The sequence below is a fragment of the Venustampulla echinocandica genome (assembly GCF_003357145.1).
Source record: "Venustampulla echinocandica strain BP 5553 chromosome Unknown scaffold_1, whole genome shotgun sequence".
NCBI lineage: Eukaryota > Fungi > Ascomycota > Leotiomycetes > Helotiales > Pleuroascaceae > Venustampulla > Venustampulla echinocandica.
Window position 1 is genome coordinate 2,306,697 of NW_022474206.1, and position 21,351 is coordinate 2,328,047.

Genomic DNA, 21,351 nt, shown 5'->3' on the forward strand with positions numbered 1-21,351 from the left:
CCGATCTGGGGGCGACGGTGTGAGAGGAGAGGAGTGGGAAGGGAGGCGGATAAAGAGCACAAAAACAACTTCAGGTGCGTGTGCTTGTGCTTGTGAGAGAGTGAGAATACAATACGAGATACAGCAGGTATAGTACAGTACGTCAGCTTCTTATTATACCGCAGTACCTAGGTACATGTACAGTACAGTTACAGTTACAGTTACAGTTACAGTATAGTATTAGTATTACTCTGCATACGTCCTTGGGGGCGGAGTATATAATTAGCACCAGAACCACCACACATCCACACTACTCCGTACGTCGTCCTGACAGGTTTCTGTCAGTATTCTTTATTATTTTGTGCTAGGAACTTAGTACGAAGTAGCACAAAGTAGTGAGAGTCGGGCTGCGATTCGACGCGGGGTGGTGGAGCGGGTAATCTTCGGCACCCCTAAAAGTGGGAGACGGAAGTACGGGCGGGTATCGAATATAATATTGATTAATATACGGAGTGGAGAGATGGGATGGGATGGCAGATATAACCGCGGAATGATTGACTGTGAGGCCAGGAGATTCAGCGAACGAGCATGTGGGGGTTTATGTTGACTTGATGACCGGGGACGCGCAAGTCTGGAATGTATGATGGGGTGCGCCATTTTGCGCGCGACCCTGTGCAACTAAGGCCCACACAGGATAAACTCCTTTCCAAAGCTATGGGATGGCAGGTCGGTATTGCTTGTATCTCCACATCCCAGAAGACTTCAAGATATTCAAAATATGGGCAGTGTTAAGCCGTTTCTATGTCACCTAACCGACATCGTTTCGAATCCGAACTCCTTCCCAACGCCAAGTTCGTGCCGTTTCTGGAATCTATGCCGCAACCTTCGCAGAGTACTTAGTCGCGGCCTTGTCGAATAATCCGCTCTTTTCTTCGAGGTCTTGGAGGAAATGATGTTCCTGTGTAACTGCGGACAAGGTGCTGTAAACAGACGAGCTGGTCAGCAACAAGCTATGACTGCTAGGGAGATATCAGAGCAACAGACCTTCTCAGCTCCTGGGAATCCTTGCCTGCGATCACATTAAGGACAATGTTATTAACCATAGCATCCGCGTCTTTGGGATCCTTAGCTAGCGCTTGCTGTAAAGCTGCCTCTGCTTCCTCTAATCGACCAAGATGGATCTCCGCTACGGCTTGTGATACTAGGCTTTGGGTTGACGATGTGGCAGGAGCTTGCGCAAGCTCCTCGAAAACGTAGAATGCTTGCTGGTACTTTTCTCCCCCCTGTAATCCTGTGTAAGCTAGGTACGAATATTTGGGATATCCTTCATGAAACCCACCACTCTCATTCCTACCCAGGATTCCGCTAGGTTTACAAGTAGGCTATCCTGGGCCCACCTTCGAGCTGCTTGTACCTCCTTGATAGCTAGATCATTGCGGTTTTGTTGAAGGTGGATTTGTACGATTAGAGCAACTGCCTCAACTGGTATCGGTTAGCTCAAGTCCTGATGAAATAATCAGTTCCCAGGAGGACATACGACTTCCTTGATGCTGTGCAAGCAAAGCTAAGGCCTCCTCGCTTTTCCCCGAAGCTTGCAGCACCGTCCCTGCTACAACCTGGACAGCAGCGTTGTCTGCCGACTCAGCGGCCAGCTGTTCCGCAACCTTCAATCCTTTTGCTTCATTTCCCGCGGCAAACTCAGCCAGCGCACCAACTGCAACCAGCTCCGGCTCCGACTCTCCCTGGACATCTGAAATGACATCCTCTGCGTGTCCGAGGGCTATCTGGGCGCGAAGGGAAAATATGCGGGCCGGAAGGGCATTCTTGGGGGACAGGCCGCTGATGTCGAAATCAATCACTTGCTGCCATTGGCCCTGATAGAAGTGGTTGGCCAAGTTGAGCAGCTCACCCTCGACAGAAAATGGGTCCATGACGTGCTGAGTATTGTAATTGTATGAGCGGGGATAGTGGCGCTGTACGGGGCGGTCCAGAATACATACGAAGTATAACCATGTACTCCAATACTGTCGAAATACGTGTTTGGAGACGGTGGTTGCGGCAGATTCTCGGAAGTATGGTGGTGGGCGTGCTAAAAATAAGCAGCGGCGCAACTTTGGGGCTACTGAACTCCAGCCTTTAAGCTGCTCAAGATCATCAGATTCGTTTAGTATAAAAACGACCTTCCGTACATCGTATCCGTCAAATCAGCGCTTTAATATCCATCAGATTAAATGCTTCTCTCTCTCGCCTTCCTTCGCAACGAATCAGCGATCCGAGATCATGTCTTCATTTTCCACCACCGACTGATTCGTCTGCTACCAAGCTTGAACTTCCGGAAGCCTCGCACAAAGTGCTCTTCTTCGTGTTCCACATAAGTATAAGGCCAGGCATGGAAGATCTCGTCATCGTTGACTCTAAGCTGGCCCCTCACATTGTCCCAGAAAGCTCTGGCTTGCAGCTCACCCCTATATTTAGAACCACCCATACCAATCGCCTTGACGCGCACCTCTTCATACAGTCTATTGAAGAGAAGCTCAGCTAGAAGTTCATCGCCATCGCCGTCGTCCAGACATCTCATCAAGGGTCTGTGGTTGAAGAATTGTTTCCATCTTTCAAGCCTCTCTTCCCCGGTCTCTTCATCCTCCCGTGGACAGTCTGTGTTGATCCGAGAGGCATCATCCGTTTGGTTGCTAAACAAGCTCTGGCTGTATTGACTGCTGCTCCGTTTTGGCCTCAGACTTTGAGTTTCCACATTCTCCATATTTTCATCCCTATGAATCTCAATGTCACCATCGCCGTCGCCGTCCATAGTTGGGATGCCGCTCAATGTATCGGATTCTTTCTGCGAGGTATTATGACCATAAACATTTGCTATAGTTGACCCTCCTGCCAAAATTTGTTTTCCCTGTAGATCATCGCTCCAGGACTTAATCATGGTTGCCAGAGGGCACTGTGGGCTTTGACGGCTACAAAGCTAAAATATCTGAAAGCTCGTTTGTTATATGCTAGCGCTGCCAGCGATAGTGCAGTTATCCATTATTTTATTTGTGTTAGGATGATTAACTTGCGAGGAGTCTATTCAGCCCTAAACCCAGGTATGACACCCCTATTCACACCCCGTGCTGTTACTATACTCTCGTGATTCGCCTTGTTGGTGAATTGATGTGTGATTGAAACATACCAGAGCTTGGTATTTGCCTATCACTCTCTACTCTAACGGGCAATTCTCTTGTGTCAGTGATTTGGTGTATGGAGTGTTAATTTTACTCCAACGGTATTCCAAGCCATCGTCGAACGAACAACTGCCCCTTGCTCCACTCCCACCGACCATCTCAAGGCACCATGTCCGACATAGCAGCTATGGAGAATGCCAAACAAGCCTGCCCAGAGCTTCAAAGCCTTCCCCAAGGTTGGAGCTTCAATCTCGATAATGCAAACCGGGTGTACTTTATAAAGGCCCAAGAAACCACCTACAACCACCCAGCTCTAGGGGGGTTACCGAAACCGTGGATCCTCATGCTTATCTATGGAGAAGAATTTCGGTCCTTCCGATATTACAACAGAGAAACTAAGGAACAAACAAGCAGAGATCCTCGGTACATGGACCAGACTTTGCAGTATCAATCAAAAGCAGCTCCAAGAGAGCTGTGGATAGCGGCGTCATCCCAGAGGAATAACAATATCGACCTGGCTACCATGCAACGGTCACCGATTGAGAACCATGATATCCGCGATAAGTATGAGAGGATACATACTATTGATCCCGGGGATGGCACGGTTGGTGGTATGAATGGCGGGGTTTATGTAGTCCGCATCAAGAATATACCGAACAAACTCTACATCGAGAAAAGGTTTAAATCGGAAGGTGTTTCGTTCGGAAAGAAAGAGATCAAAATGCTTCGGCAGGTGAAACATTCAGCTCTCACTTCGTACTCGGCCGCTTTTCTTATCGAGACATCTACATTGAAAGACGCATCAGTGTATATCGAGTTTTGCGATCGAGGATCTTTAAAGGACCTTATTGGTGATTACTTCAAGCGTGGAAACATCAATCCAAAGCCTCGACCACCCGAGCCGTTTGTATGGCATGTATTTGGCGGCCTTTTGGATGCTTTGGCATATCTTCAGACGGGAAGCAGCCTTCTGCATAGGCGAAACGTTCTCATGGATAAAAGTTGGACTCCAATTATCCACCGCGATTTCAAGCCAGACAACGTTCTTCTCCGGTCAAGAGCCACTGTAGGGTCTACAAAGTATTTCTACTGCGTCTTGAGTGACTTTGGTCTTGCATGTGAGGACCGCCCCTATTGGCATCCCGATGCTGATCATCATCAAAAAACCGGGGGAATCCTAGGCACTTATATTTACTTTGCGCCAGAACTCTGTTATGAGTCATATCCAAGAACCTCACTAGAGAAGACCACCTTCCCAAATGGCTATCGACACAGTGGCAAGTCGGATATATGGGCTCTTGGAGTGTGCATTTACAATCTGTGTGCCTGTCGAGATGAGGCGGGCACCGACCACCTTGACGGTGCCTCCAGGCCTCCACTAGTTTCTTGGAATGAATGGGGTGGTGGGCAAATATGTCGAAGGAATCGATATCCACTTCCAGTTCCTCCGGTTTATTCGCCAGAGCTGCGTGAGGCCATCTTGCGAGCAACGGAATGGTACCCCGATAGACGTCCAGATGCTGCCACGCTCTTGAGGAGGTTCGAAGAGCTCCAGGAAGCATCAGGGTGCACGTACCAGGGAGGCGCACATGCCCTTCCAGATTGGGCTACTCGTAAACATGAGTATTTCTCTAAAGCAGAGCAGTTATCGAAGGGTAGGGGTCGTTGATAGGGCGGGATATTGGGTAAGGTATGGTTAGTTGCTAGTACGTGGTCGTTGGAGGAAGTGGAGGGAGGGCAAGGATGCTTTTAGAACAGGAATTATATCTCCTCCTTCAAATGGTTTTGAGAGCTCCTTTTCTTTCCGCATCCTCATCGTACCTAGGCTTGGAACCCTCACTGGCAATTTCATATCAGTGTGTGGATAAGACATAGGAATAGTGACCCCCTGGCACATAAGCAGATCTATCCTCGTAAATGCCGTAGTGAGTCAACTTGCTCAGAAGCATTCCTCTAATAAGTCTGTAAGTTAGGCATAGACCCTACTGAGGTTTCCCTGCACCCACGCTCCCTCCCTGTACGATACACACACTACCAAGCATATATTGTCATGTCCGTACAGGAGAATCTCTTGTTTTGCGATGATGTCTCTCTTAACTCAACAATCGGCCGGTTGGCCCATGTGTTAGCATATTTTTACCAATACCCCGATCGACCAAGATTATGCGTCTCCTCTTGTTTCTTCTTTTGTAACCAAACCCCTAGATTTACATTATTTTTCCTAAAGTGAAATCCCAAGTTAGTGCCCCTATTCTTGACTAACCAGGTGATGCCTTAATGGAAGACGCTATTAGTACTAGCAGATTTTGTACTCTCTTCTCGCATCCTAGGCAGCTACAGTGGAGGTTGATTATTCTACCTATGTATGCTTCCTTTACTACTCCTTCCAATCTCTCATCCTCAAATCCTTTATCACGAACCATCCATTAACCCCATTAGCAGTGACACAGAGTCGCATACCCTTCATCATACAGGAATCCCGTTCTTACTACTCAATGCAACGCGAGGTGAATTTGTGGACAAAATTTGTGAATTGGAAGTCAATACTAGCGAGACTAATACCATGGTTTAACTTGCGCGGTTCTAGAGTGGTCCTCCTTAGCATATGATTTATTTGGACTTCTCCCGTTTCCCAGACCTCTAATTTTTGAGCTTAGCACTGCGATGCTGTATCAGGCTAGCGGCTCAGTTTGCAGATTGGTGGTTTGTATTGTTGACAATACCAGCCAGAGTCATCAGAGGACTTTTAGTACAGTTTTTTACACAACACAAGGCCACTAACAGAATTGGCTTTTAGGCTTTTGGGGAAGAGGAAGTGTGATCAACGTTTTTAGGGATTGTGTGGTGGTTAAGAGTAGAATGACTTTTGATATGCCTGAGATTTTATGTGACTTAGTTATAGAGCATCACTACAGGCGATAACTTCGTTTTTTGGGTCTGCTAACGGATTTGTTGGTGATCTTTTGTGAATACTAAAGTGTGGACTGTGTGGGGCAGATATATGCTCAAGTATGCCACCTTAGTGTGGCACCCTGGGAACCAGATCAGCCATATGACTGTCCCCTTTATAGCACTCTTGGTAATTAGGTGGCTAGTAAAATTCATTCGGTTGTCAAAGGGGGAAGAAACTGGATTCTCGAGCAGCTTCCGGAATTTGAATGGTGGCACTAGAAAACACTTGGCAGCAAGATATCTCTTAGTAGTTCCCAAGCGAATGTTTATTTCCCCAATGTGTATACAATGAGTTTGAAAAGGGTATATACGCTACGCAGCATCTCATGGCATCCTTTAACACCTAACCTCAAGCCGAGAAAATCGCTAGGACAATTATACATTACACCCATTTGCTTCGTAGGCCTGGCTGCAACGAACGTAGAGTAGCGCCTCAAATAAACCCCCATATCCAGCTCCAATATCATGGCTCATCACCTTCCACACTCGCAATGAAGTCAGACCGCCCATTGTCACCTCAAACCATCCACTCATCTGCCCTCCACTTAATTCAATCACACCTCAGTTGCGGCCACTGGCGCAGTGGTATCTGCCGCAGCAGTATCAGCAGGAGCAACCGGGTGGGCCTTCTCTCTTTCAGGATAGGTACCACCCTGGGCAACACGCCCATACTGTGTGAAATAGAGGTTCAAGTTGCGGTAATCCCATCGCGTAGCCAGGAATAGAATAGCCAAGCTGGTTAGCGGGACCAGTGCAACATCTAGAATACCCCAGAAGATCCAACCATCTGAGACACTAATGCGGTTTCCGCCATCATCGAGACCCCAAGCGATGGCGTACAGCATCCATACGAATACAACCCAGCCTGTGACGCCGAGATACTGTCCTGAGACTTCGATACGGCGAGCGGTGATGCTGCCGGTGTGTAGAAGCGACACGCCGAGCAAGAGGTAGGCGAAGATTCCAAAGACGTAGAAGCCCCATTTGTAGTGTGACGCTACTAGGGCGCCGCTGAGCCAGGATGCGATCCATGTCCACATCAAGGCGACGTTATAGATTATCGTAGCCCAGCTGACGCCGGAGATGAGGCCGAGGGCAATGACGAGAGGTGTCCAACCCAGGATCCTATTGGTCAAGAGTTGGCATACATGCGTATCACACAAAACGTATTGGACAAGGGATCACTGTGCAGTTAAACGTACCAGAATATATATTTAGCGTAGGAGATTTGTCTGGTTCCGGGGTACCTGGAATTGTCATTCGAGACTCGGATGGGAACATTCCCAAGATCGGACGCGGCGGCGAAGTAGGCAATTGACCCAACTAGAAGAGATATGGTGAAGAGATAGTGGAACACCTTTTCGCCCGCGCGAGCAACATATGCCCAACCGGCGACGATAAGAACACCCACACAGTAGCAGGCCGTTACAGCCCAGAGCCAGTCTGAGCTACTGGTGGTCAGATGGGTGTCTCCCACGGGAGGGTTAGCCACGAGGGCGTGATTAGTGCGCGGGAAGAGGACGCTCATTTTGAGGATGGGCTGAGTTCCGGATTTGTTGGGCTAGTGTGCTTCCTGTGTGAGAGGAAGGTTAAACTAGGAGTGTGGGACTTAATATAACAGTTATAAAATAAAGAATGAGCACGCGAAAACCGGTGGATTGACTGGAAACTATATACCTACGGCCTTTCTGCGCTGACGACAGTCAGAAGACCCAGAATGGGTTGGCTCACATTCAGCACGGAGCCCTCGGAATTCCATAATCTTCCAGACCACCTTGATCTCGATGATTGGGCATGTCTGAACGGCAATTGGAGAGTCACGATATCTCTTTGCAACATGTGATGGCTTGGTTCAGGAAAGTGATAGGCTAGATAAGCCGCCCGCCACTTGGCTCTGACAAATGCTTGACCATTCCATATCCCGCAAGCTGTACTGTGACAGTCTCACCACTTTTGCATCTCGGAAGAAGCGGAGAAAACTGATGGATAGTGGTGGTGACATAACCCGGAATGATCGGAATACAAATGAATGCTGTCAATGCAACGCCAAAGCACTGGCGATCAGTATCATGAATGTGCTGCATTCGATTCGCAGAGCGTGTACGAAGTACTGCACCATGTACTGCACCGAGCACGGAGAACCAAGGCCGCATCAACTGCCACACATAATCCATTTACAGTACCTACTTAGGTACGGGGTAGGTAGGCTCTTAGGGGTGTGTGTGCCAGTAACACTGTAGACTCTGGGGTATTCTGCGGGCGACTGGTCGCGACCCGGAAGTTAAAGATGAATCTATAGGACGATGCCGAATGCCGAGCATTCGGGATTGTTACTGGAAAGCACATAGTGCCCAGTGCTTGTGGCGTTTGCTGATGGGATTCCATTGTTCAGAATGTTAGGTGACGTCGGTTCTAAAACACAACATGCGGAGTACGAAGCGAGATCATTAATAATCAGTTCTACTACGTACAGTGTACTAACCACACATTGCCTACCTACGCACTTCATACGGAGTATAAACGAATACCCAAAAGCGAATAACGAGCCTCGTAGTGCTGCCTAAAGCTTAACGACCTGACATGCCCTATGCCCTATACATTACGCACCTTATGTAGTACTCTATGTGGAGTACTTCGATCTATCTATCTACCTAGCAAGTACCGAGCTCCCCGGCACCTAGGTCGGTAAGCATTTGCCCTCGTCCAGTAGTGGTTAGCGTCAGTGCCCTTGCCATGACCCCAGGGGCCCGTGCCGCGGAGCCCACTTCCCGCCAACCAAACCCCCGGTCTCCCCCGCCACAAATATTTCCCCACCTGCCGGAATCCAAATGCCGATCGGGAATACTCCGTGCCCTCTGCTCAGTGACTTCGTCTAGAGTAGAACAGCGGGTTTCTGATGTTGACGTCCTGAAAATCCAGGCCAGGCCACATATCCCAATTGATGCCACGGGCGTGCGAGTTGCAGCAGCGCGGTTATGGGGATCATATCCTTACTCTGTACCTACTTACATGGCAGTTTCCTCTTCGCGGGGTTATTGAACACGGCATTAATAGCCCCCCGAATTCGAAGCAAATAGGAATAAAATCCCCCCTATTATGTCACACTGGCTGCATCGAAGACTGAAGTGCAATTGTCTCACTGTCTCACTGTCTCACACATAGGGGCGTTTAAGTTTTTAGCAGCCGGCTTCGTTCTCTGACTTTGCGTAGCAGGTGAGGCCATTGTGGAACTGGGTTTGTTTGGAAATCTGCACCTATAGTCCTACTAGTATCCAAAACCTATTCATCCTCGTCACACAGGCTTACACCGAGGTACTTTGTATGTAGTAATCACGCTGCCATGCTTGCTTTAGGTCGCTCTCCCTCCACCAATACCAACGAATAGTCCAACGTGTTAAAAGGTGGCGGTGTTGTGACGTGTAAGTTGTTACCTAATACCTTGGCTCTCCCGAACACCAGATCTTGTAAAACATGCGAGAGGAATAAAACTTATAAAAGCTTTAGTCAGTAGTGGTTCAATGCGCATTGCAGAAACGCCCACCAACCCTTGTAATAGCGGTATCGCTTCCAAACGGTTTTTTAGCTCAGAATTTCGTTCTGCATCGACAGCTAGGTAATTAAGCCACGCAGCAGCCTACAATCTCAAAGTTATGTACAGGTGGCCCTCTAGGCCTCGTCAAAATCAGATTTGTTTGCTGTTAGAGATATCTCGGTCGTGGCCTTCCTCGTTTCCAGAGTCAAAGCCAAATCCAGCGCTATTGACTGACCACAACGTCAGGTATCGTCTTTTATTCAACGCTTAATTTATCATGCACGCGATGGGCCTAGTTCCAGCATTTAAGCATTGGCCCTGAAAAGCAGCATCCCTTTCCTAACAGACACTGAGATTTTGCAACCGTCTGGACCTAGCAGGGACGATCTGGGTCATTTGCTTGAGCTTGCTTAAGTTACTTTCGGGTTCAAAAACGCAATCGAGGCTTTCGAGTCACGGCTCCCGCTCCAACGCGACGAACCAAAGACAACAAGAGTTCGCACTCGGTGCTACTAAAACATGTCGAACAATAAATAGCTTGTCTTTAAGAGTGTGAGAGAGTCTCCGAATTCCTTCAAATGCGGTGAGAAAGCGAACTTGTTCTGGTAGCGAGTCACAGGAAAATTTAAGCAGTTGGTTAAGTACATATCTGATAAGTGTCAGGTGGCACTTTATGCTGAATCAACTTGACAGGCGCGTAAACTTTTGTACCTGTTCGGGCTGCAGCCTGATTGAGCAGGCCTATAAGTGTTCCGTTACCTTTTGCATACTGTTTCTTTGATCAAAAGCACCAGCTTCAAAGCTTGAGCCTTGGGCTGTAAACTCCCTATTTGCCTACAGCGGAAGGGGAGACCGCCACTTGGCCCTAGATTGCTGATTCTAAAGGATTTCTACCATGAAGTGGCTTCCCAATTGAACACCTCTAGCTCTCTATTAAAAGGGCTTGAGGGCTGCCGCTCGGAGTTTCAACCCGATTATCAGTCCCCAGGCACCTAGCCAATTAGCGGATCTTGCTGCTAATTGTCACTTATTAAGCCAGCCCTTAGAGGCGGGCTCTTCTACCTAATCATTTAGCACGGCCCTTAATGGTGTAAAAGCAAAAGCAACTTGCGTGCTGCGTCAGCGCTTAAGGAAGAGTCTGGGAGTGTAAAATCTCCAAACAACTATGTGCCACCCAGAAAGTTCGCCAGCTGGCTCCATAGGACTTTCCAATTAACTTGCTTGGCCCCAGGAAGGATATCCCTTAAACCCAATGGTTATTAGATTGGCAGGCTACCAAGACGAAGGGTACCAATTGAGCGACTAGTCGGAAAGGGCATGTGGTGACTTTTATCCAGTGAGGTTCACAAGGTATATCATATATCTCTATGCTAGACCATGTAAGGCTAATAACCATCAAAAATCTGTGATAATGAGAGTGCTTTGAGCGAAGCAGGAAGCACCGGACAGTCAGCTGTACCACCAGCAATTTTTCGGAACATCGTGTCCGCGACGACTTCAAAATCTACGATATTAAAGGCCCAATACATGCTGGAGCGAGGTAACATTCAGCATACCACTGGTTCGGGCTTCTTATCTCTGTGAGACGCGAGCTCAAGATGGTATTTTGAATATAGTGCTATTAGGTCCCCATGTTTACACGTACTTCAAAATATGTTTACGAACTTGTGGGGAAATGAACCCAGATGTTCCTTGGTCGCGTCTCTCTACTTGACCATATCCAACGCCCTTCTGATATTAAACAAGAGGGTAGGTACTGAGGTTACTGCCGTGTTACAAGTCATTACCGCCTCTTGCAATCTTTGAACCAAATCTATGAACACTAGGCAAAGCCAACAGAAACGTAAATCCCAAACTTAAGCAAGCCAACGGCACTGCCGCAGCAAAGTACCATTTAATAGTTTCTTGCAACTTCCCAATATCCTCTTGCATGCTGAATAGTGTTGCGATAAAACTAAGTGGGATGAAGAAAGTTGCCAGCCATGTTAACCGTGCGACATTTTTATTATCCGCTTGTGAGCGCCGCGAGTCAGCAATCGAGATGATAGCCGTGACGACGGAGGTAAGGCGGTCGATACGTTGTTGGTATTCCTCCATGTATAGGAGAATTCGAGCAAAGTCGTCACGCAACGCATTAATCGGGCCGGGTCCGGTGCGGTTTGAGTCGTTAACTGGGCATTGGCAAGACCTGGATGAGGTGCTGCTGGCGGAATCACCGCCGCTGGCGGTGACAGCAATGGGATCATTACTATTATTATTGCTCATGCGATTCATGCCCAAGCTAGTTGCACTGCTGGTCAGGCCAGTTGGGTGGCAAGGGAATTGGAACACCCGCTGAAGTGTCTCGGTCAACATCTCACGGTATAAAGGTACGAGTCTCCTCCACACGTGCAACTTTTTTAGGGCAATATCGATGTCGCTTCCCTTGTTCAGGAAATGTTCCGGGAAAGAGATTTCCCACTCAATCTGGCCAAGGCGAGTGCGAATATATTCAGACATCTGGAGCCATTCAGAGCTGACAATGTAAAGCAGAGCTTGGATTGGTATGTGGACGTCTGAGTCGTCTGATGCTGGATCGGCGGTTGGTTGGGACTGAAAAGCAACTGGCTTCTGAGCCCAATCTATCACATCACTATAAAGAGAACCGCGTGGAGGCCCACGAGGTGGGCATTTTTCGTGCATACTAGGGGTTTCTTCCCAGTTTCGATAACCGTACCAAAGTGGGAACCCTTCTTTGGCTGTTGGGTCGACTAGTAATACGCCTGGGATTAAGATATATTAGCATGGCAAGTCGCTCAGAGAACCGGCGCCGTTGGTATGAACTTCAAGGGAGGTGGGGATGCACTCACCAACAGGTCCCCCCTGATGACCATCTGTGCTCCCTAACCAAAACGATGCCCTCGTTCTTGTCAACCCTACAATCGCATCTTTTTCATCCCACAGCGCCTTATTATTAAGGTCATCTTCGGGCCGTCTCAATACGTTAAATGACTTATACTCTTCGACCACTTGCTTGAAAGATTCCGCTGTCTTGAAATATCTCGCTGTGGTGAAACGAAGCTGAAGCCATCGCTGCCGTTTGGTCACGATATTAAGCCGCGGGGGATCTACCCATCGATCGCGAGTATTATACCAAGTATAGTCAAAAATTTGTTCCCGGAAAAAGGCGGGCTCGATATCTAAATGTGCACCTAGAAGCTCAATTACGTCTCGTGAGAGGTCCTCGACGATAAAAACGCGAAATTTCCGCTTGCTATCTTTGTCCGTTACGGTTTGCTCGTTTAGCGCGGTTTCTAGAGCCTCGGGGGTTTTGTAGCTCTGTGGGACTACTTTGCCAGAGACAAGATAATCTAACCTTGTCACATTCGTCCGCGATGCACGTTCGTTGCGCTTTTGCTCATTTGTTTTTATATCCTTCCATCGCATCGGCGAGGTGGTAACCTCCATAAAATCGGCCAACAGTCTCAGGGACGGCCATGTCGATGAAAGAGACTTGACATGTGCAAGGTATGGTCTCTTTGTCGAGGAACTACGGAACCGCGGTTAATAACTCAACAGATGGCTGAGTCAAATCCCAAAGACGTAGTAGAATGAACAGAGAGGTATTCGGTCCAATATTGCGCAAGCTTGAGAACACTCTACATACCTGGGAATTTCCCAATCAATCTTTTCCTTGCTATATATATCGCCGGTCGCGTATGCATCTTCCCTTAGTTTGGGATCGTAATATGCATACTTCTTGACGTCTTTTCTAGCACCTGTTGGAGACATTTAGGCGACGATGTCTGGGCAGTCTGTGTGCCGGAAGATTCTTGGGGGGCAGAGGAAACGTCAAAACTGCAATCGTGCAACCGAGGAAGGACAAATTAACAAGCGGAAGTCCGGTTTCACATACTGTATGCTGGCCCATTTCAGCCGCACCGTATCATGGGCTTCCGCCGGAGTGGTGCAAATGCAAGGTATGCAGCAATAGCCGGCGAGCTGAAAAGCTTGATCGGGCGCTCAGTGATCTGCAAGCCACTATCACGCGTTGCGGGTCCATGGTTGGTGGGACCGTGGAAAGCGCTTCTGTGTGGACTAGGCGGGTACTGTACTGTACCAAAGTGCCTGCGTACGAATTAACTTAATAAAACTAATACCTTTTTAGAGTGCACTTATATTTTATACCAGTACGAAGTATTGGCGTTAATAACTACCCTACCTACCTACCTTAGGTGGTTCCTTTTTAAAAGCAAACAGGTGATTTTTACCCCTTTCTTCCCAACCCTAGGCGCTCGAGCCACTACCCCTTAATGCACTCCGTTCAATCGGAGTCTCTGACGAATCTAGCAAAATATATAACATTCTAAGAATACAGCGATAACGCTAGCTTTTGGACCATACCATACTCATTCGCCAAAAACCCAACGCCTGGATAAGGCAACGAAGACCATTCTCTGTAAAAGAGCTACAGTCAGCAGTTAAACCAGCGCAAAAGTCTTCGGCTCTTTCTCCCACCACTTATACTTTCTTGGATTATCACTATACATCCAGCCGTCTAAATAACATTGGCTCATAACCCTATACTCTCTTGACTAATGGCTCTTCCTCCTGAACACGCATGGAGCTTTTCTTCCCTGCAAAAGTACCACAACATCGCCCTCCTAAAAATCCAAGTATCCTAGATTCCCAGCCCAATATTGAGATGCTGTATGAGAAATGGCGACTTACCCTCGCGATGCTTTCTTTGTCCCGCATATACCGCCATAAAACCGCATCTTCGGTATTTTGGCGTTGAAAGGGTTTGCCGCTTCTAAACGGTAGTCTCGTAGGAGCTCGGAGATGGAATTCTGGGCTTTGGATATGGTCTTTTGGTGTTAGTCTTCTCAGTTGGTTGCGTCAGGACGAAGGATCCATCGGTGAGAAGATCTCGGAGAGCTGTCGCGGGTATATTTGGGTATTTCCGCCGGGGATAGATTGTTGGATCGTGATCATTCCATTGGGCCGCCCCTCGAGATATCAGTGCGTTACTTGAGCGAGGAAGTTCAGAGTTTACGAAGTCCGCCAAACCGTCTAGTTTTAAGCACTGCTGTATTGTGGACTTAAAGTATGTATTATCTTGGCAGTGGTGCTCGGCGATTTTGTAAATGCTGGAGAGGATATGACCCTTGACAATGAGCACGCCTGGGTTGTTTAGGTCGCCATCAACCCACTCGTGTTGCCTTTCTCGGCAGGCATTGAAGTTATGAAGGCACCGCTGGGCATAGGATAGGAGCACCACTGCTAAATATTCTGTTGGACCAGTCCGGAACCCAAGAAGGGAGATCTGCTGAGTGGATATTCGCAAGGCTGGGTAGCTTTGGAGACTTTCCAGGTACATCATATTGTAATATATCCAAGGATTTTCTGCTCATTATCATAGAGGAAGCCAATGTCGTATATGCTGCTTTGGGGAGATCCCATAGTCCGCTTTGATTTTATACCGACTTGATAGGCCATCGAATGCCAGGAAATAGTACCCCCGGTCTACAGGATTCGTAATTTCCAGATACTTTCGGGGCCACCAGAGAATATGAAGAAAGACTAACGAGCCAGGAGATCGGTATAGATTGGGCCCATACTGTTGCAATCATACCATACTCCACGAAATGGCCCAAAGCCTTTGCACCTCTTAATATTTTGGCACTAAACTCTACCTTTCTCTATCCTTGTGAGGTAATAATCGGCGAGCACCATCTATGCAGAACTGTTGAAACGAACGCACATTCTACCACAATAGACCTCCGCTTCTGCTGCAACCATTGCTTCTTGGTACACCCAAGCCCTTCTAAACCAAGCCCGGTCTAAGAAACGCACTACAGCTTCACGCCGTAGCACTGTTTCCCGACTAAGCATGGCAGGAGCTAGATGAACCAAGACCCTTGCTGCAATTTGATCCTTCAGGCGCATATAGGAGATGCCACCGAAGCCCGAATCCCATGTGATATTTTCCCGCAAATCTCATGAATAAGTGAAGTATTAGCATCATCGTCACCTAGCTACATAGCCGTGTTCTCAGCTGCTGCATAGATTTCCCCCATCAATTGCACCCCTACACTCTTCTCGTTGTCATCATTTTGTGCAATGCACACCTGATCGGCCCAGATTGAACGAATTTCAGCTGAATGTCGAAGCCGGAGGTGCGCACCCAAATGATTGGGTCACCATAAATTCCTTCCAAGTTTCAAGCCCTCGTTTAACTAGGATCGGGCGATCTTGAGCATTATGTCCCCAAGCCTAAGATAACGCCCAGTACTTCAGAGTGCGCCTTAGAGAAGTTTACACTAGTTCATATCGTAGCTAGCCGTTATTTTTGCCGGGGAAAAGCTTTCAACACTCGGATTAGTGGACCCCCCACGCTTGCAAATGTCTAGCAGCTGGCCGCGAAAATGGTAAATATTGAAGCCATGGGTATTTGGTAGCCAAATGCCTGCAATTTGTAGAAAATCGTCAATCCATATTATTAGCTGTCACCCGTCAATAATACTGCGATGAAGAATTGCGAAGATAAGGTCGTCGAGGCGGAGTTGCTGAGAATCCGGGAGCTAAAGAACGGCTTACAGTAATTGTGGCTGTCGTGGGCGAAACTTCGTCCCTGTAAAAGAGGTAAATCGGATATCAGCTGAAATTGTCCGCCCAATAAAACTCTTGTACCATTTCAGTATAAACAAAGCTACAGACCCCTTTACTCTTCCGTATAAAACGCTGTTAAGTATAAGATCAAAACCATTACTCTCCGTACTACTTGGAAGTAATACAAATTACTTCCAAATTACTTTGCACCAACTAGAATGGCCAATCCCGGTCTCAAAGCCTTACTTTAAACCTCATTCTAAGTCGTTCTCCATATCTATAAAATAGTAATGGCACCGGCGCGAACACCAAAGCTAAACACCCAAACAAAGTATTCCCCCAGCCGTAGCCCAAGCGGCCATACAGGTGGGGAGCAGCCAGAGGCAACAACGTGCCGCAGAGAGATCTAAGTAGGGTGTTTGCTGCGAGTGCTGAAGAAGCGGCTTCAGCTCCAAATGCATCCACAAGGTATATTTGTGCTGGCAGCTATAGGTTCATAGGTCAGAGATAAAGGAGCTCAGAACGGTCAAGCAGGGAAGCATATATGGAACGAGGCTCACCATGACAAATAATGCGCCAATGCCAATGAAGCTTGTACCAATGATTGGAGCCATCCAGTGAACGTTTGTCTCCACAGTCCATCCATACACAAAGAAGCCAATGGGAAGGACAGGGGCGAAGTACACCATCAGAGGTAATCGATCCTCTGGAGTCATCCGTCCATTATGTCCTGCTGCCCCTTTGGCCTTCAAAATCTTGTCGCTCAGAATTCCAAACATAATGAGGCCAGTGAGCATACCAGTTCCCTGCCCAAGAAAAGCCAGTCCAGAAGTCCCAATTGTAAAGTGGTATTGTTTTATAAATACCGTGGAATATGTACTGAGGCATAAAAATAATAGACCGAAGATGAGAGCGACGTAGATCGATAACAGAAGCACAACTGGTGAAAATAGTAGTAGCTTCACAGGACGCGCCAATCCATTTGTAAGATGGACCAGTGGCGATAGTTGCTCATGGCCTTTTACAAGAAGTGCTGGATTGCCGGTCGTTTTGCGAAGTAGTGCAGCTTTGCGTTCCAGTAAGGTTCTCGCGTATGTTTCACGCATGAAAATCATGGCAACTACAAGCCATATTACAGCCTAGTCAAATGTCAGCCAAGCTTAATGTAATCATCAACGTTTGAAATACTCACAGCAATTGCTACAATCCAGTATGTCCATCTCCAACCCAAGCTTTGTGAAACAAAGCCCCCTGCAACAGGTCCAACTACCGGTCCAAGAATTGGCCCGATTGCCATCATGGCCATGGACATACCCCTCTGCTCGACTGGGATAACATCTGCAACGGTCCCACCACTGATAGTTAATGGCGACGAGCCTGCACAGCCCGCAAGGAAACGAAAAACAAGAAACGAGGTGATATCTTCACTCCATGCGCAAGCCAAAATGAACGCAATATAAGCTGCGACAGAAACATGGTAAACATACAGTCGGCCGTAAAGTTCAGAGAAGGGCGAAATGACCAAGGGGCCAAGAGCGAGGCCGAGGAGGAAGATACTGACGGTCAATGTTCCAATAGTTGAGCTTGTCTGGTGGAAATCTGCCATCAATCTACCTGCTCCAGGTGCAAACATGGTCGATGAGACATTCCTATTTTACAAATTAGTCCGGCTTCTGGAATTCTCGAGAAGGGAAGAGTAGATTCTTGGGTACGGACACTAGGAAGATGATAATGCTGACCCATGCAACATGGCCTAGCCTCTTCCACCTTGGCCAATTCATAGGGTTTTCAGGGTCAAAAGGTCCATGCCAGCCGACATAGTCGTCTACTTCGAAAGGATAAAATAGGGCATCATCTGAGGCTGGAAGCATGGCGATCGCTGTATCAGCTTCTCTCCCGAGAACACGTTCGAGGGAGCCATTAAATGTGGGAAATCCAAAATCCAGGACTCATCGATGGCTCTCTCTTTTGACTCCGGAACTAAGTTAGGTTGCGAATTCTGCCGCGAAATTAGCATAAAAACTCCGACTTATATCTTACAGCATTACCGAAGAGTACATAATAAATACTTGAGGCGTCCACGCAACAAACTCGAACTCTCCATTGGTTTACAGTCCTCTGCTGCCCTTGGTTTAATGCCATTATAAAGCATGCGCCAGCCTGCAACTCTATTTCCGACTTCCGGACTCCCCTTGCCCGGCTGTCAGCAAGCCTATAATTCGCGGGAAGGAAAATGATAACTCCATGTCACATAAGCCATCCTGCTATTTACACGCTTTATGGTAACACATGGACAGGCATCATGATACACTTCCGATGCCCCCCGTTTTCTCAGGTGTTCAGCCCGTTTTGTTTCTCCTTCAGCTATTTCTATTATTGGCACTCTATTCTACCTCGCGATTGTATGTTTCCGCTAGAAGCGGAATAGAGCCCAATAGTATGATTTCAAGGAGACGGATCACTTCGGCCTCCTAAACATATAATGACGACTCCGCTCCCATCGAATTGATCCGCGTGAGCCTAGTAACTCTTTTATGATCTACCAGGTAATCAGCCTTAAAGCAGCAACACATCACTACATTATCTCGTCCTCATCATCCGTATCACCATCATTATCATACGCATTATCACCATGTCCATGACCGCGTGCACCCACATCGCCATCAGCGTCGCCCTTGAGGATGCAGGCGAAGCCACTCGCGCTCTCGCTCTAGCCAGGGCACTACGTGAATGGTGCCCGGCTAATCATGAAGTAAAGATCCAGTTCATATCTTGTGGGAGCCGCTTTGAGGGTATGGTCGAGGAGTCTGGTTTCCTCGTTGTACCTTGCCAACCACGTGTGAGGGGCCAGAGCATCGCCGAGGACCTGCAGTGGGAACTCCCCGAACTCGTGGGGTCAGAAGCAATTGCTCGGGGCCTCATTGAGGGACAGTTGGAAGCCCTGCAAGGATTGAAGCCGAAACCCGACGCAGTGCTTCACGGAATGTGGCCATTTGCTAGTCTTGCAGCCCGTATGCTCCATATACCGACTATTTGCTTTCTTCCGCTGCCCCTGCACCCAGCATGCGTTAGCGGGGGTCTCCTGTGTGACCTCCCGGACCCGATACCAGGGCTGACACGCCTACCCCGTTCTGTGAGGAAGAAGATAGCTGGAATGGGAGGTTTTCTGATGCCCAGGGCGCCTATTTTCCATCAGCAGCGCCTTGGCGCCGCCGCAGCTGCTTGTGGTTGGCATAACAGGGGCGCGTTAAGCTTGTTCGACGCTGTCAAAGCCGATATCACCCTCGTCACAGACCTTCCGGCTTTCTATACCAGCTTGCCTTTGCCGAAAAACTTCACCGTCACCGGCCCATTATTCGCCCGCAACATGGACGCCGCGTACAGCGGCCGAAGCTCCGAGCTCGATCCAGATATTGTTGCCGCGCTCCAGAGTAATGGTCGTCCAGCGATTCTTCTTACCATGGCCAGTTCCGGCACGAGTGAGCTTCTATTTGAAGCGATCCGCGGGGTTGTCCCGTCTCGTGGAGACGTACCAAGCAATAGTCCTGCCTCAACTAAGGTAGATGATTGGAATGTAGTCATCCTAGCCTCGCCCGCGATATGCCGCCTAGAGGAGGCCCGCGCCATAGCAGGCGATGACCCGCGGGTTCTGGTGACCGACAGGTTTATCCCAGCGCCCACCGCAAACGCGTTGGCAGATGTAGTTGTCTCCCACGGCGGCCAGGGCACTGTGCAAACTGCCATGGCGGCAGGGACCCCAATTGTCGGTGTTGGCGTGATGATGGAGCAGCAGATCAACCTCGACCACGTAATGGATGCCGGGGCTGGTATTCGCATCCAAAGACACGCTTGGCGGTCCTCGATCATTCGGCAGGCAGTCCGCAGTGTCCTGGCAGACCCAAGCTACAAGATCCGCGCAGAGGCGTTTTCAGAATCCATGCGGGGCATAGATGGATCTCGTATAGCGGCTGAGCGTATGTGGGAGTTCTTGGACAAACTTCCCCCAGGGTCACCATCAAGGGTCAGCGTTGCGAAGGAAAGGGCCATTGAGTGGAATACCGAGATGGCTGAGATCCCAATCAAATCCTAGAAGAATCAGTGGAGTGGTGGCTAGATTTGCTTAAACATCGCGGAATAATCATATAGCGTAAGAGGCGACAGATGTCGATTTGCTTGTAGGTGCTTTGGAAGGTGTAGGCTTTGTGATTTACGAGCACGAGGGGACATGATTCACGCCAGAAAACGCCAGCGGGGCCCGAGATGGTGCGCCTTAGCAGAAGAGATGGTGATGATATCCAGGTGTATATAAAGTGAATTTGACATCGTAAGTGCGAGATCTTCCTCACGTATGAGCAATACTTCCGCAACCAAAAGTTGGCAATGTGATGGCCGGACTATAGCTCGTATAACGGCGGAGCTAAGCCCTAGGAGTTAGTTGGTAAAATACCGTAATGCTTCATACGACTTGTGAGATAGTAGTAAGATCATCTAACGTACCTAGGTAGATAAGAAGGTGCCTTGTAACATAAGTAGGCCTCTCTAACCGTTGCACCCCAAGTGTATATTCCCTAGCAGTTAGTTACTAACCCGGTAATCCATGCATCCAACTATCCCTACTGTTTGGTGGCCGCCTTTAGACCTTACCTCTCGTTCAGAGCGCGGTATGGCGTAGTAGTCCGCACCCGCATATAGACAATCGAGCTTTAGTTGATATTGAGCGCCTAGAATTGAGATGGGCTCCTGAAGTGCGTTGTACATCTCGAGGGTCATAACTGCCCTAGATTGAGATCTTATGATTTTCTGTGTGATGTTTTTGGACGCGGTTCGGTATGAGCGGCTTTGTATTTGCGGTGTAACGTTAAATCGAGGGATATTGCAATTCTTGGAATGGTGCAAAAGGTCTCCACGCTACTTTCAAAGCGCTATTGCGGACATAGTCGCTGCTATACTTTGAAATTGGGTGGTATTGTGGAGGTTTGCTCCTGTATGTACGATGATCGCGCGGGTAATTGTAATCCTGACACCGGCCAAGCCGTCCTCATGATCTGTTGAGAAACACCTCCGATGTACTGTACAATCGATTGGCCACTCATCGTGCTCTGGATGCATAATAATAGGTTTGTT

The 21,351-nt window shown here is 48.3% G+C and overlaps 6 protein-coding genes across 6 annotated transcripts; 2 read left to right on the top strand and 4 right to left on the bottom strand.

Moving 5' to 3' along the window:
• Positions 1-850: 850 nt before the first annotated feature.
• BP5553_03283 (uncharacterized protein) lies at positions 851-2,914 on the bottom strand (the record flags this gene model as incomplete). The annotated part of the gene is made up of 6 exons (XM_032011906.1): positions 851-959; positions 1,024-1,262; positions 1,334-1,461; positions 1,517-1,916; positions 1,980-2,068; positions 2,284-2,914. 6 exons carry the CDS (start codon positions 2,912-2,914, stop codon positions 851-853), a joined length of 1,596 nt encoding a protein of 531 aa, XP_031871599.1.
• Positions 2,915-3,321: 407 nt separating this feature from the next.
• Positions 3,322-4,821, top strand: BP5553_03284 (uncharacterized protein; the record flags this gene model as incomplete). Its single annotated transcript, XM_032011907.1, has 1 exon — positions 3,322-4,821. The coding sequence occupies one exon, from the start codon at positions 3,322-3,324 to the stop codon at positions 4,819-4,821; it is 1,500 nt and encodes a 499-aa protein (XP_031871600.1).
• Positions 4,822-6,658: 1,837 nt separating this feature from the next.
• On the bottom strand, positions 6,659-7,632 carry BP5553_03285 (Heat shock protein 30; the record flags this gene model as incomplete). Its single annotated transcript, XM_032011908.1, has 2 exons — positions 6,659-7,229; positions 7,307-7,632. 2 exons carry the CDS (start codon positions 7,630-7,632, stop codon positions 6,659-6,661), a joined length of 897 nt encoding a protein of 298 aa, XP_031871601.1.
• A 3,777-nt stretch (positions 7,633-11,409) lies between these two features.
• Positions 11,410-13,407, bottom strand: BP5553_03286 (Uncharacterized protein; the record flags this gene model as incomplete). Its single annotated transcript, XM_032011909.1, has 3 exons — positions 11,410-12,398; positions 12,486-13,165; positions 13,283-13,407. The coding sequence occupies 3 exons, from the start codon at positions 13,405-13,407 to the stop codon at positions 11,410-11,412; spliced, it is 1,794 nt and encodes a 597-aa protein (XP_031871602.1).
• Positions 13,408-16,504: 3,097 nt separating this feature from the next.
• On the bottom strand, positions 16,505-18,098 carry BP5553_03287 (uncharacterized protein; the record flags this gene model as incomplete). The annotated part of the gene is made up of 5 exons (XM_032011910.1): positions 16,505-16,541; positions 16,592-16,713; positions 16,788-17,366; positions 17,420-17,876; positions 17,944-18,098. 5 exons carry the CDS (start codon positions 18,096-18,098, stop codon positions 16,505-16,507), a joined length of 1,350 nt encoding a protein of 449 aa, XP_031871603.1.
• A 761-nt stretch (positions 18,099-18,859) lies between these two features.
• Positions 18,860-20,317, top strand: BP5553_03288 (UDP-glucuronosyl; the record flags this gene model as incomplete). Its single annotated transcript, XM_032011911.1, has 1 exon — positions 18,860-20,317. One exon carries the CDS (start codon positions 18,860-18,862, stop codon positions 20,315-20,317), a length of 1,458 nt encoding a protein of 485 aa, XP_031871604.1.
• Between the last annotated feature and the right edge of the window lie 1,034 nt (positions 20,318-21,351).